The sequence below is a fragment of the Desarmillaria tabescens genome (assembly GCF_030435595.1).
Source record: "Desarmillaria tabescens strain CCBAS 213 chromosome Unknown EV420scaffold_4, whole genome shotgun sequence".
NCBI classification, from domain to species: domain Eukaryota; kingdom Fungi; phylum Basidiomycota; class Agaricomycetes; order Agaricales; family Physalacriaceae; genus Desarmillaria; species Desarmillaria tabescens.
The window spans coordinates 959,776-973,039 of NW_026848303.1; the positions used below are offsets into that span (position 1 = coordinate 959,776).

General features: G+C 47.4%; 4 protein-coding genes across 4 annotated transcripts; 3 read left to right on the forward strand and 1 right to left on the reverse strand.

Moving 5' to 3' along the window:
* Positions 1 to 1,634: 1,634 nt before the first annotated feature.
* EV420DRAFT_809753 (fungal-specific transcription factor domain-containing protein) lies at positions 1,635 to 4,705 on the forward strand. The gene is made up of 14 exons (XM_060483549.1): positions 1,635 to 1,793; positions 1,902 to 1,984; positions 2,036 to 2,052; positions 2,114 to 2,168; positions 2,224 to 2,904; positions 2,953 to 3,119; positions 3,169 to 3,237; positions 3,285 to 3,444; positions 3,496 to 3,610; positions 3,660 to 3,889; positions 3,937 to 4,073; positions 4,126 to 4,149; positions 4,208 to 4,507; positions 4,566 to 4,705. The coding sequence occupies exons 1-14, from the start codon at positions 1,769 to 1,771 to the stop codon at positions 4,627 to 4,629; spliced, it is 2,127 nt and encodes a 708-aa protein (XP_060336929.1). The 5' UTR covers positions 1,635 to 1,768; the 3' UTR covers positions 4,630 to 4,705.
* A 1,135-nt stretch (positions 4,706 to 5,840) lies between these two features.
* EV420DRAFT_1474904 (uncharacterized protein) lies at positions 5,841 to 7,678 on the reverse strand (the record flags this gene model as incomplete). The annotated part of the gene is made up of 7 exons (XM_060469250.1): positions 5,841 to 6,280; positions 6,344 to 6,473; positions 6,522 to 7,156; positions 7,247 to 7,299; positions 7,353 to 7,400; positions 7,468 to 7,536; positions 7,668 to 7,678. 7 exons carry the CDS (start codon positions 7,676 to 7,678, stop codon positions 5,841 to 5,843), a joined length of 1,386 nt encoding a protein of 461 aa, XP_060336930.1.
* Positions 7,679 to 9,651: 1,973 nt separating this feature from the next.
* On the forward strand, positions 9,652 to 10,508 carry EV420DRAFT_1743946 (uncharacterized protein). The gene is made up of 5 exons (XM_060480092.1): positions 9,652 to 9,778; positions 9,832 to 9,876; positions 9,928 to 10,364; positions 10,420 to 10,425; positions 10,478 to 10,508. The coding sequence occupies exons 1-3, from the start codon at positions 9,749 to 9,751 to the stop codon at positions 10,030 to 10,032; spliced, it is 180 nt and encodes a 59-aa protein (XP_060336931.1). The 5' UTR covers positions 9,652 to 9,748; the 3' UTR covers positions 10,033 to 10,364; positions 10,420 to 10,425; positions 10,478 to 10,508.
* Positions 10,344 to 13,240, forward strand: EV420DRAFT_1636713 (fungal-specific transcription factor domain-containing protein; the record flags this gene model as incomplete). Its single annotated transcript, XM_060476624.1, has 15 exons — positions 10,344 to 10,364; positions 10,420 to 10,498; positions 10,561 to 10,592; positions 10,627 to 10,643; positions 10,705 to 10,759; positions 10,815 to 11,495; positions 11,544 to 11,710; positions 11,759 to 11,827; positions 11,878 to 12,037; positions 12,089 to 12,203; positions 12,260 to 12,489; positions 12,537 to 12,673; positions 12,724 to 12,747; positions 12,804 to 13,121; positions 13,177 to 13,240. The coding sequence occupies 15 exons, from the start codon at positions 10,344 to 10,346 to the stop codon at positions 13,238 to 13,240; spliced, it is 2,169 nt and encodes a 722-aa protein (XP_060336932.1).
* Positions 13,241 to 13,264: the final 24 nt, after the last annotated feature.

Consider the following 13,264-nt stretch of genomic DNA (forward strand, 5'->3'; position numbering starts at 1 on the left):
TACATGATTTTGAACTTCCAAGTGTTCCTATTATTGACGTTCTAAGCCCAAACGTCGCCATTTTGACCAGCTGATACTGACTGGAAATCGCAACGGTCATCATTCGCAGTTAGGCCTGGGACATCGAGACCTAAAGCATTTCCCACTCTTCGCACAGGACTCTGATATGCCACGCCTCGCAATGGCCCACCACTTCATTACTACTGGACCACCTAGGCTCTCATTGCACCAAATTTCTCAGGATGTCTTCCTTACGCCCTCTAGCGATGATACCTTATGGCCATCTTCGTCTATGTCTTCATCATTCACTCCGACCTTCACATATGCCAACAAACTTTTGCAATTATATCTGGTCTTACAGACAAAATAACCACTGGGTTGGGGACGTTGACATCTTTGTTCAGACTGGGGATATCATTTACCAGTCAGTCCATGGTTTCCACTTGACCCTAAAATTAGAATTCATGAGCATGTTACAGAAGCGACGTTACGATAAAGCTTTATGAACCAGTGACAGACGGGCTCCATAACAACCTCCGCGAATGGCGGTACTGCGTTCAAGTTGTCAGATCTAGGAAACCGCGAATAGAATGATGTAGTAGGCGGCTGGAGGTAATGTTCCTTGCGTTTTCTTATGACACATTTTCCAGAAAGCATATCGCTGCGAGATCAAGACCCTTGGCGCCGTCGAGAAATTCTTCCGCGCGCTGGCTAAGACGTTCTTGGGCGGTAAATCACACTAGAGCCTCCTGGATTCCTCTTCATCCTACAGTGCCTTGGGTCCACTGAACACGATGTACCCTTTAACTTTGTCAAGTTCAGACCGTTCTCCCATTCTGCGACATCCTTTGTTCCATGGAGGATTATCTCCGACATCCCACGGTCTATCGCCATTCCCCTCATAAGTACATCAATTCCCTCTGAATTTTTCCTGAGAAAGCTTCAATTCCGGGTAGAACGCATCCATATGTCGGGCTTCCTCCTGGTCAATATCTATAGTGCACAGAATCATGAGGGTTGTAAGCAGCTGACTGTTAACGTTAGGTACCCGTCCTGAGGAAGCGGAGCTGTATAGTTCTAATGGTTACCCGTGGTATCGAGGCTTGGCGAATGGAACCGAATACAAGTGTGTAAAGATGTCGAAGCTGTCCTTAAGAAGACTGGAACTCGTAGAATGATATGGGACATACAACAGACTTTGAAGTAAGTGTTCCCTTCGACCATTGTTGAGAGCGTTCACATACCGTCCTTTGTAGAATATCAAGTCCCGTTGTGGTGGAAAGATAATCATCATCACGCTGGTATGTCTGAATCCCAAAACGCGTTTATTTCTGGTGTGAACATTCTCCTAGGCATTGCACGCGCGTATGGCGGTGTTCCTCCGGCTTTGTTGATTCATTATACACTCGACTAGGAACCAATTGATACGGCGGATGATCCTGATAAAAGTGGACTAACATTTTTATCAAACTCCATTGTATTGAACACGCGCCATACATCTTCGCTCATTTCATCACCATCATTGCACGATGCGGCGACTTGTTTCAAGTGCATAATGGATCCTTGTCATCATCGACGAATTGAAATCACTTTTTGACCATCTGCATGCTGAATAGGTCCCGTAGCTATTCAATACTTCTTAGCTTCGAACATCCATGACTTCCCAGTGGCCCCAACTTTGACTCTGTCTCGAGCTATCATCTGGAGTTCATAGAAATGCAAAAATTTGCTGCAGCAAGTGGCAAGAAAAAATGTGTTGTAGCCTGCGATGTCTGCAGACGCAGGAAGAGTACGTCTCCATTCTCTACTTTTTGCTCCTCGAAGGGCCTCATATTTCTTTCCAGCTCGATGTAGGGCGCACTGGTTTCACCGTATCTACAAAGCTGAGGTTGCATCATCAGGTAACGGGAATCGGATATCTGGTAGGCGATGCTCAATGTGTATCGCATGCAAGTTAGACTGTACATACATTGAGTCCATCAAGGCAAGTATGACAAATCGGTGAGATGACGTTTCCACTAACATTGCAACCTAGGTCGCGCCATCGCAGCGGTTCGTTCTGCTACTCTCACATTCTCCAACACATGACTCAACGTTTGACTTTACCGTCCAGCTACGTCAGGAGCTTGGAGCACAAGATAGAAAAGATGGAAGACCTTCTTCGCAAGGTTCGTACCGATGTTTTTCCCGTGTGGTGGAAGAGATACCAACCGACCCCTGCAGATCCTTCCTCCAAAAGCAGATTTAACGGATGAGCTTGAGGCCATTCAGGCACTTCCAGAGGACGCCCCGAGCTTATTATCTACCTGGGTACACTCGCTGAACCTTGAAGAACCCGAAATAGAAGATCGTGATCACGCAATGGAAAGAAACGTCGAAGAATTCAAAGACTACATCCTTGCTTATCGGTATCACGGAAAGTCAAGTTCTCTTCAATTCGTCCAAGAAGCTTTGGATACCAAAGCGGGGCAACCAGGAACGCTGTACAATACAGCCACGAATTTCACTTCTCTGCGAGCCGAGTTTTGGGAAATCCGCCCATGGAACAATCCCCATCGCTATGTTCCGCAAGGGACGCACTTCAGATTTCCACCCGAAGATCTTATTCCGACGCTCATCGACTCGTACTTTACGTACTTTAATACGTTTCTTCCCATTCTCCACCGGCCGACGTTTGATAAATCCTTGAGGGAGGAGCTACACTACAGAAATCACCGGTTCGGGGGAGTTGTTTTGACCGTCTGTGCGCTCGGTTCCAAATACGTAGATGATCCTCGAGTCCTCATGGAAAATGAACAGTCAAAGTGGTCGAATGGGTGGAAGTGGGTAGCTCAGGTCACAAGTCGGCGTCGTGCGTTTCCTTCCTTGGATCCTCCAAACTTGTATGACGCCCAACTCTGCTGTGTAAGCCCGATATTCCTTCTTTACTATACGAGCTGATGAAAGTGACAGCTTCTCTCTGAATTTTACCTGAGTTCCTCAGTACCGCAGCAATCCTGGACCATAGTCGGCGTTGGTCTGCGGATTGCGCAAGAAGCAGGAGCTCACCGAAAGAAGACAACACGTAACAGTCCTGTGAAAAATACAGTGGAGGCTGAACTGTGGAAACGCGTATTTTGGTAAATTTTCCAAAAACTCGGCTCTCGGTCTTTGTTGACCTCCTGTCAGGTGTCTTGTAGGTATAGATAGGGCCCTTAGCTCGGCATTGGGTCGAGCGTGTGCTATATATGATGAAGAGCGCGTCTTATCTCCTTTGCTGAAGCTTGAGCTAATTACTTCTATAGCATTGACATTGATCTACCCACCGAGTGTGACGATGAGTATTGGGAACATCCTGACCCCCAACAGGCCTTTAAGCAGCCTCCCGGGAAACCGTCAAAAGTGTCATACTTCAATTGTGCCCTGCGGCTGACACGGCTGATTATGATATGCATGCGGACCATCGTACGTCCCTCGGCAGCGCTTTCCCAGATGTCCTTTGCTTACCGGATGCAGTACTCAATCCATAAACCAAAAGGCCTTTTTGTCCTCAAGAAAGACTGGGAACAGCAAATAGTTGTCGAGCTTGATTCTGCATTGGACAAATGGGTAGACTCTATTCCAGAGCATTGTAGGCCTCGTCATCTCTCCTACTCCTCACGCTGATCACATTCATCCAGTACGATGGAATCCCGATCGTGCTGACTCGTTGCATTTCCATCAGTCCGCAACCCTTCTACTGTTATACCACCATCTTCGAATGCTCATCCATCGTCCCTTTATCAAGTCTCCAAGCAGCGACTTTGATTCCCCTTCCCTATCTATATGCACAAATGCCGCACATTCGTGTTCTCACATCGCAGAACTACAAATCCAGAGGAAGAACAATTACTTGCCTTCTGTAACCAGTGTAAGGTTATTCATTAGCCTGTGAATTATATTTATTTTAATGTGTAGGAGCTGTCCTTCAATGCGGCAATTGTTCTCCTGATAAATATCTGGGGCCGACGGCGGGCAGGGTTGGGCATTGACGTCGATAAAGAGATGGAGGGCGTGCATAAGTGCATGCGAGTACTTGCAGATCTAGAGATACGGCACGTATACATGTATCGCGTTCGACTTCATTGGCTAATTACGAATGTACAGGTATCAATATGCTGGTGTATTATGGTATGTCTTTCTCTCTGAACTTCTGGTTGGTTACGAACAAAAAATTTACATTCTCTAGGGACATTTTATACGAGCTAGCGTCCGCTGGTGATCTTCTGCTTCCTGGAGCCGAATCTTCCAAACTTGCAGAGTATGCCGACCAGAAGCCGTACGCCCATCCTCAACGGTCACTACACACCCTACCGATAAACAATACCAACCTTGAACGAATGCCTCTCCACGGACAGGTTGATTCATCAGATCATATCTCTGATTGGTACAACGCTAATCCGTACAACTTGGCTGCGGCTCCCGCTACTGCCAGCCAAGTTGATAATGTCATGAGGGCGATATGGGATAAGGCACCCAGCGGATTAGAGTATGTTCTTGTTCTTCTTACATTGGATAGGGTGAACTGATCTTGGGTGTACGTATAGTCCAGATTACTGGAGGGATTATGCGGAGTTTTCTGACAGTCATGTTACGGGAAGGGGGTTTTAGAGGTAGTTTAATCATGGATATTTTTGTGGCGTGAGCAGGGTTGCTGCGAAGCGCGACCTATTGGTCTTGGATAATTGTATCATTACAATGTACGAACTTTATAGTTGTATTCTTCGAACAAAATAGGGTTTTGGGATCTAGAATCAACGGAACTATAGGCAGTTTGACTTTTGTCCAGTGGCTCTACCGAGCCTGGCTTTGACGACACGACACGTCGAAGTCTGCCTGTACATTATTCCATTGGCTATTCGAAGAGGCCGTTTTAACTTTTCGTGTGCATTGGATGTGAGAAGTCGATTTCGGCATTTTTGATAGACAAAGGGCATATCGCAAGAACCAAGAAGATCAAGAACGCGAAGCATTACAAATGTGTGAACTGTCGAGGCCTACCTGTCGCGTTCGTTCGGGGTTGCGTTCAAGCCGGGTTGTCTCGAAATCAAGTCTGAATTTGGTTCGTAAAGAATCAAGTATGCGTCCTAATCCGATCATAAAATCCGATAGAACCAGAAGTTACGACGTCTTATGTTCCCTGACAAATCCCTGACTAGAGTAACACACGGGCTGACAGTTTGCTACATGCAGAAGGTGCGAGCTTCTTTTGCGACGAAGAATGTCCCCTTGCATGGTTATTTGAGATACGACCCTAGTACAGAGGAGTCAGGGATGAAGCTTGCTGATGGATGAGAATTTGACTTACTTTCACCGAGTTCGTGGAGTCATTCAATCTAATCAACTAGAATACCAATTCAACGGTAGGGGAAAACCATGAAGTTCAAAAACCCACCTTCATTCCTTCTTCAAGCTGTTGTATCTGGGACTTGGCCGTTCTCCGAACAGCTGCATAACCATTTTGCTTCTGGCGGGCGCTCGCTCATTCTGTTTGAATTTCGCTATACCTGGGTGGCGTGGTGACTATCTCCGCCATGTGCCGCCCGCATGGTCATTGGCAAGTCGGGGCTGTCCGCGAAGAGCTAAGGGTGCTGGATCTCGAAAGTGATGGCATAATACTCATAGAGTGCTTGAGGAGGGCCAATACATGGGTGCAGATTGAAGAAAGGTGGGACATTTGCCGAATGTATCTGCATCTAGGTGTGGCCTGGTTGTTCGCTGCTTGTCTGTTGCCAGTTTTGCAGGTTATGCCCGGTTTAGGGCGTATCGGAATTTGAACGAGGTATAATTGCATACAGAAGCTACAGGAGTTTTACTTCAGTCTAGGTGCCTATGCGCTTAGTGACGAAGACGCTGCTGCCAGCTCGAACCCGACCTGATTCCTCCAGTGGCGAGTTGTTGTTTTGTTGGCTCTCGATCCATTCCGCATATCCGTGGTCAAAGGGTTCATCGTTGATGACAGACTCCCCCCCGTCAGTCAAATCCAGATCGTTACTCGGGGAGAATTTGACGACAAGGTCTGCGTAAGGAAAACCGCACGGGAAAACTGGGCGAAAGTTGTAGCATCGAGAGTAGGGAGCGATACCCCAGTCGAAACGGGTTGCTTGCGACGCCCTCTGCCCAAAACGATTCTTCATCAGCGATAACTTCGTCTCATCCGGCACGCGTACAGCCTTCCCAAGCTTCAGAAGCGGCGTCGTCAGCTTTTGCGCATGAGATCGAGCACATCGGGTAAGGTCTTGCGTGGTGGTTTGTGCAAGACCTGGAGAGAGTTGCAGGGCAGACGATGTGGCCGGTGTTGGACTCGCACCGTCGGAAAACATACCATGAGCCTCCTCGGTGTTGATGACGCGTATATCTGATTCTGAGGTTGTCAGAATGCCAGAGGAAGGGAACATACATTGGGAAGCCCCATCTGTGCTCCCGGAGTCGAAATGGGCTATCTTCGACGCCCTCTACCTATAAGGGCCCTCCATCAGCGATATCAGTGTCGTATCTGGTACGCATCCACTCGTCCTAGACTCCAGAAGAGTTGTCTTCCGCTCTTGAGCGCGAGATCGGGTCCATCGCGTTGAATCTTGCTGCGAAATCCCGGGATTGCGGATGGTTGATGCATTTTGAGAGAGCGAGGCAGGAACTGTTGGAATGGTCGTGATAGCGGGGTGTCGATAATTGCTAGCGACGTCGCGAGAGGTGAGATAAAAGCGAGCAGAGAATGAGGGAGAGTCGCTGACGGGAGTATTTGACGTTGCCAGCATGCTTGGCAACAGCCGTTTCGTTACCGGCCGGTTATCTATCGGACCGGTAGGCATCGGACCGATAACCGGCGCTGGGTGTCGTCCTCTTTCCACCAAGCCCCCACTCTCTCGATTCCGAGGCTTGCCCGTGGCAAAGTCCGTTCCCTTTGTCCCTTCGGAATGCCTCGTTATCGGACACAGAGGACCAGCCTTGCCCTTCAACATGTGTGTTCGAACTCTGAAAGGGTCTCGTTTCAGATTTTGGAGTGGATAACTCGGATTTTTGAGGGTGGACAATTCAGAGGAATGGGTGGATGACTCGGCGAGACCTGCTAGGTAATGGGGATGTGAGGTGCGTAGAGTCACAGCTCTTTTCGGCTGTGTCGTACTGACGTCGTGGGCTGCGTTAGTGTTCCAATGTACCCGAGGATTATTCGGCTGGTTACAATGCATACGACAACTGCTACGAGGGTTTGGTGAACGATACTTACTAGTCCCAGGAGGACGCTGCTGATGAGGGTTACGATAGCCCAACACCGGGTCTCTACACGGATGAGTGAGTTAGCCTTGTGTATTTATTCTGCATGGCAAATATACATGTTTGCTGCCACATTTTTCTTCTGATTCTTGCCCGGCTCCAACAGCCTGTATCGTATGACTGGTATCCAACTACCGTTTATCTATCAAGATGAATACTTCCCTTGCAAGTCACCTGCGATTGCGGTTCTCCTCATTTATTCCGGGAGTCCCGATATCAGGGGAGAACGCACTCCAACTTTCCCTATGTTCATCGGGTTTAAAATGATTATGCAAGGCTAATTGGTGAGAGTTTCGTAATTGCTCTCTTTCTTCTCTCACGTCTGCCGCATATCCGCTGTCTAGCGCGTACTCAGACCTCCGCTGAGGGCTGACCTTTCTTTCATGTCATGTGAGTGTCGGATTTCTGTCCTTAGCACGCTTGCTAAAGTCTCAGGTCTTCGTCATAGTTTCACACTAGCGGTCGTCGGTCGACGACTATCATACCTTGCTTAAGCGGTGTTCATATTGGAATCGCGAGGCTCAGGACAGCGAAATGAGCGAGAGAAAAGGGAGTATATATCCGTTGCAAACGAGATGGTGGATACTACGTGAGTACAGCCCCTTTATACGACAGTTCTAACTAAAGGCCACGGGTATAAGCAACGAATACGTAGAACTAATGAGAGAATAATAACAAGCGGCAACTGGAATGACGAGCACCTCGACAGTTAATGATCAGCGCTGTCGCTTGGTGACAATGTGAGCTCGAATATCAAACAGTTCATCCCCATCCCAAATTTGCAGAATCCAATTTATGTCAGGCACACTTTGAAAATAATCATACACCGCCATAATAATACATACATGCCTTTAAGAGAATCGAACTGTTAGTTACCTGAACTCATTACATTTAAGCACGAACTTTCTTCGCCTCACCTCTTTCAATGTCCACAATTTTCATTGATTCGGTTAGATCCTTGCAGAGCTACCCGTTGGATGCTATCTTGAAGAGGAATATTGCATTGTTCAATGAAACAATACACTGCACTTCGATGACAGGATATCACCGTTGACACATTGATCTGAGTACACACCGAGTGAACATACAGTTTTATTTGACTTAATGTACCTACCCCGTAACGCTATACTATATCTACAATGACCGGTAGATCTAGAGGATTTAATATGTTGGCGATTTGATATCCGTTGTGAAAAGACATTCAATGCGTGATGGAAAGGGTGAAATCGTCAGCGGCAAGGATTTTGATTACGTGTGGAGAATGATGTCATATCACGGGAAGACCCTGGCTTGTGTAAGCGAAGATTTTAGACCTAGAGAGACCTTGACAAGCAAGGTAATTTCCCTCATAAACCTGGTACAGATGATGAGCCCCTTCAACGCTCTCCTCATCTTGCCAGGTCTTTGTTCCTGTATCGTGTCAGCCATCTCCCAAACTCCGAAATACCCTATTAGTGCTCATACACGAAGGCGCCTAGGGTTGTAATCGTAGGCCCTGTTGGGCGATTTTTCGCCAAAAAATCCTTGAGCCCCCGGCGAACCTCGAATACGAACTAGACATGTTATTTGTAATATTACCAGGTTTTGTTACTCAAGTATTTCCCGCTCTTCGCACAGGACTCGGATATGCCACGCCTCGCAATGGCCCACCACTTCATTACTACTGGACCACCTAGGCTCTCATTGCACCAAATTTCTCAGGATGCCTTCCTTACGCCCTCTAGCGATGATACCTTATGGCCATCTTCGTCTATTTCTTCATCATTCACTCCGACCTTCACATATGCCAACGAACTTTTGCAATTATATCTGGTGTTACAGACAAAATAACCACTGGGCACTGGGTTGGGGACGTTGACGTCTTTGTTCAGACTGGGGACATCGTTTACCAGTCAGTCCATGGTTTCCACTATGACACATTTTCCAGAAAAGCATATCCCTGCAAGATCAAGACCTTTGGCACCGTCGAGAAATTCTTTCCACGGGCTGGCTAAGACGTTCTTGGGCGGTAAATCACACTAGAGCCTCCTGGATTCCTCTTCATCCTACAGTGCGTCGGGTCCACCGAACACGATGTACCCTTCAACTTCGTCAAGTCCGGATCGTTCTCCCATTCTGCGACATCGTTTGTCCTATGGAGGATTATCTCCGACATCTCGCGGTCTATCGCCATTCCCCTCATAAGTACATCAATTCCCTCTCTGAATTTCTCCTGAGAAAGCTTCAATTCCGGGTACAACGCATCCATATGTCGGACTTCCTCCTGGTCAGTATCTATAGTGCACAGAATCATGATAGTTGTAAGCAGCTGACTGTTAACGTTAGGTACCCGTCCTGAGGAAGCGGAGCTGTATAGCTCTAATGGTTACCCGTGGTATCGAGGCTTGGCGAATGGAACCGAATACAAGCGTGCAAAGATGTCGAAGCTGTCCTTGAGAAGACCGGAACTCGTAGAATGACTATGGGACATACACCAGACTTTGAAGTAAGTGTTCCCTTCGGCCATTGTTGAGAGCGTTGACATACCGTCCTTTGTAGAATATCAAGTCCCGTTGTGGTGGAAAGATAATCATCATCACGCTGGTATGTCTGAATCCCAAAACGCGTTTATTTCTGGTGTGAACATTCTCCTAGGCATTTCACACACGTATGGCGGTGCTCCTCCGGCTTTGTGGATTGATTATACACTCGACTAGGAACCAATTGATACGGCGGATGATCCTGATAAAAGTGGACTAACATTTTTATCAAACTCCATTGTATTGAACATGCGCCATACATCTTCGCTCATTTCATCACCATCATTGCACGACGCGGCGACTTGTTTCAAGTGCATAATGGATCCTTGTCATCATCGACATATTGAAATCACTTTTTGACCATCTGCATGCCGAATAGGTCCCGTAGCTATTCAATACTTATTGGCTTCGAACATCCATGACTTCTTAGTAGCCCCTACTTTGACTCTGTCTCGAGCTTTCATCTGGAGTTCATAGAAATGCCAAATTCCGCTGCAGCAAGTGGCAAGAAAAAATGTGTTGTAGCCTGCGATGTCTGCAGACGCAGGAAGAGTACGTCTCCATTCTTTACTTTTTGCTCCTCGAAGGTCCTCATATTTCTTTCCAGCTCGATGTAGGGCGCACTGGTCTTCACCGTATCTACAAAGCTGAGGTTGCATCATCAGGTAACGGGAATCGGATATCTGGTAGGCGATGCTCAATGTGTATCGCATGCAAGTTGGACTGTACATACATTGAGTCCATCAAGGCAAGCATGACAAAGGCAAGCATGACAACTCGGTGATATGACGTTTTCACTAACATTGCAACCTAGGTCGCGCCGTCGCAGCGGTTGGTTCTGCTACTCTCACATTCTCCAACATATGACTCAACGTTTGACTTTACCGTCCAGCTACGTCAGGAGCTTGGAGCACAAGGTAGAAAAAATGGAAGACCTTCTTCGCAAGGTTCGTACCGATGTTTTTCCCATGTGGTGGAAGAGACACCAACCGACCCCCGCAGATCCTTCCTCCAAAAGCAGATTTAACGGAGGAGCTTGAGGCCATTCAGGCACTTCCAGAGGACGCCCCGAGCTTATTATCTGCCTGGGTACACTCGCTGAACCTTGAAGAACCCGAAATAGAAGATCGTGATCACGCAATGGAAAGAAACCTTGATGAATTCAAAGACTACATCCTTGCTCATAGGTATCACGGGAAGTCAAGTTCTGTTCAATTCGTCCAAGAAGCCTTGGATACCAAAGCGGGGCAACCAGGAACGCTGTACAATACAGTCACGAATTTCACTTCTCTGCGAGCCGAGTTTTGGGAAATCCGCCCATGGAACAATCCCCATCGCTATGTTCCGCAAGGGACGCACTTCAGATTTCCACCCGGAGATCTTATTCCGACGCTCATTGACTCATACTTTATGCATTTTAATACGTTTCTTCCCATCCTCCACCGGCCGACGTTTGATAAATCCTTGAGGGAGGGGCTGCACTACAAAAATTACCAGTTCGGGGGAGTCGTTCTGATCGTCTGTGCGCTCGGTTCCAAATACGTAGATGATCCTCGAGTCCTCATGGAAGGTGAGCAGTCAAAATGGTCGAATGGGTGGAAGTGGGCCGCTCAGGTCACAAGTCGGAGTCGTGCGTTTCCTTCCTTGGCTCCTCCAGACTTGTATTACACACAACTGTGCTGTGTAAGCCCGATATTCCTTCTTCACTATACGAGCTGATGAAAGTGACAGCTTCTCTCTGAATTTTACATATGTTCCTCATCACCGCAGCAATCCTGGACCATAGTAGGCATCGGTCTGCGGATTGCGCAAGATGCAGGAGCTCACCGAAAGAAGACAACACGTAACAGTCCTGTGAAAAATACCGTGGAGGCCGAACTGTGGAAACGCGCATTTTGGTACTTTTCCATAGACTCGGCTCTCGGTCTTTGTTGACCTCCTGTCAGGTGTCTTGTATGTATAGATAGTTTCTTTAGCTCAGCATTAGGTCGAGCGTGTGCTATACGTGATGAAGAGTGCGTGTAATCTCCCTCTTTGCTGAAGCTTGAGTTAATCACTCCTATAGTATTGATGTCGACCTACCTGCTGAATGTGACGATGAGTATTGGGAACATCTTGACCCCCAACAGGCCTTTAAGCAACCTCCCGGGAAACCGTCAAACGTGTCATACTTCAATTGTCTCCTACGACTGACACGGTTGATTATGATATGCATGCGGACCATCGTACGTCCTTCGGCAGCGCTTTCCCAGATGTCCTTTGCTTACCAGATGCAGTACTTAACCCATAAATCGAAAGTTCTTTATGTCCTCAAGAAAGACTGGGAACAGCAAATAGTTGTCGAGCTTGACTCGGCGCTGGACAAATGGGTAGACTCCATTCCAGAGCATCGTACGCGCACGGCCTTGTCATTTTTTCTACTCCTTACACTGATCTCATTTATCCAGTACGATGGGATCCCGATCGTGCTGACTCGTTGCATTTCCATCAGTCCGCATTCCTTCTATTGCTATGCTACCATCTTCAAATGTTCATTCATCTGCCCTTTATCACTGCCCCAAGCAGCGACTTTGATTCCCCCTCCCTATCCATATGTACGAGTGCCGCACGCTCGTGTTCTCACATCACAGAGCTACAAATTCAGAGGAAAGACGATTATTTTCCTTCTGTATCCAGTGTAAGGTTCTTCATTAACCTGTGGATTATATTTATTTTGGCGTGTAGGTGTTGTCCTTCCATGCAGCAGTTGTTCTCCTGATAAATATCTGGGGTGGACGGCGGACAGGGCAGGGCATCAATGTTGATACAGAGATGGAGGACGTGCATAGGTGCATGCGAGTACTTGCAAACGCAGAGATACGGTGCGTAAGCATGTATTGTGCTCGACTTCGTCCCAATGACAGACAGATAGGTATCAATTTGCTGGTGTACTATGGTACATCTTTCTCCGAACTTCTGGTAGGTTACTAACCAAGAAAATCAATTCTCCAGGGACATTCTATATGAACTAGCGTCCGCTGGTGATCTTCCGCTTCCCGATTCTAGAGAGAAAGATATAGTCGAATCCTTCAAACTTTCAGAGAATGCCGACCAGAGGCCGTTCGCCGATCCTCAACAATCACTATTCACCCTACCCATAAATAATACCGACTTTGGACAAATGCCTCTCCACGGACAGGTTGATCTGTCAGATCATATCTCTGATTGGTACAACGCTAATCCGTACAACTGGTCTGCGGCTCCCGCTACTGCCAGCCAAGTTGATAATGTCATGAGGGCGATATGGGATAGGGCACCCAGTGGATTAGAGTACGTTCTTGTTCTTACATTGGATAGGATGAACTGATCTTGGGTTCATGTAAAGACCAGATTACTGGAGGGATTATGCGGAGTTTTCTGAGAGTCACCCTACGGGAAGGGAGTTTTAGAGATGGTTTGATCACGGGTATTTT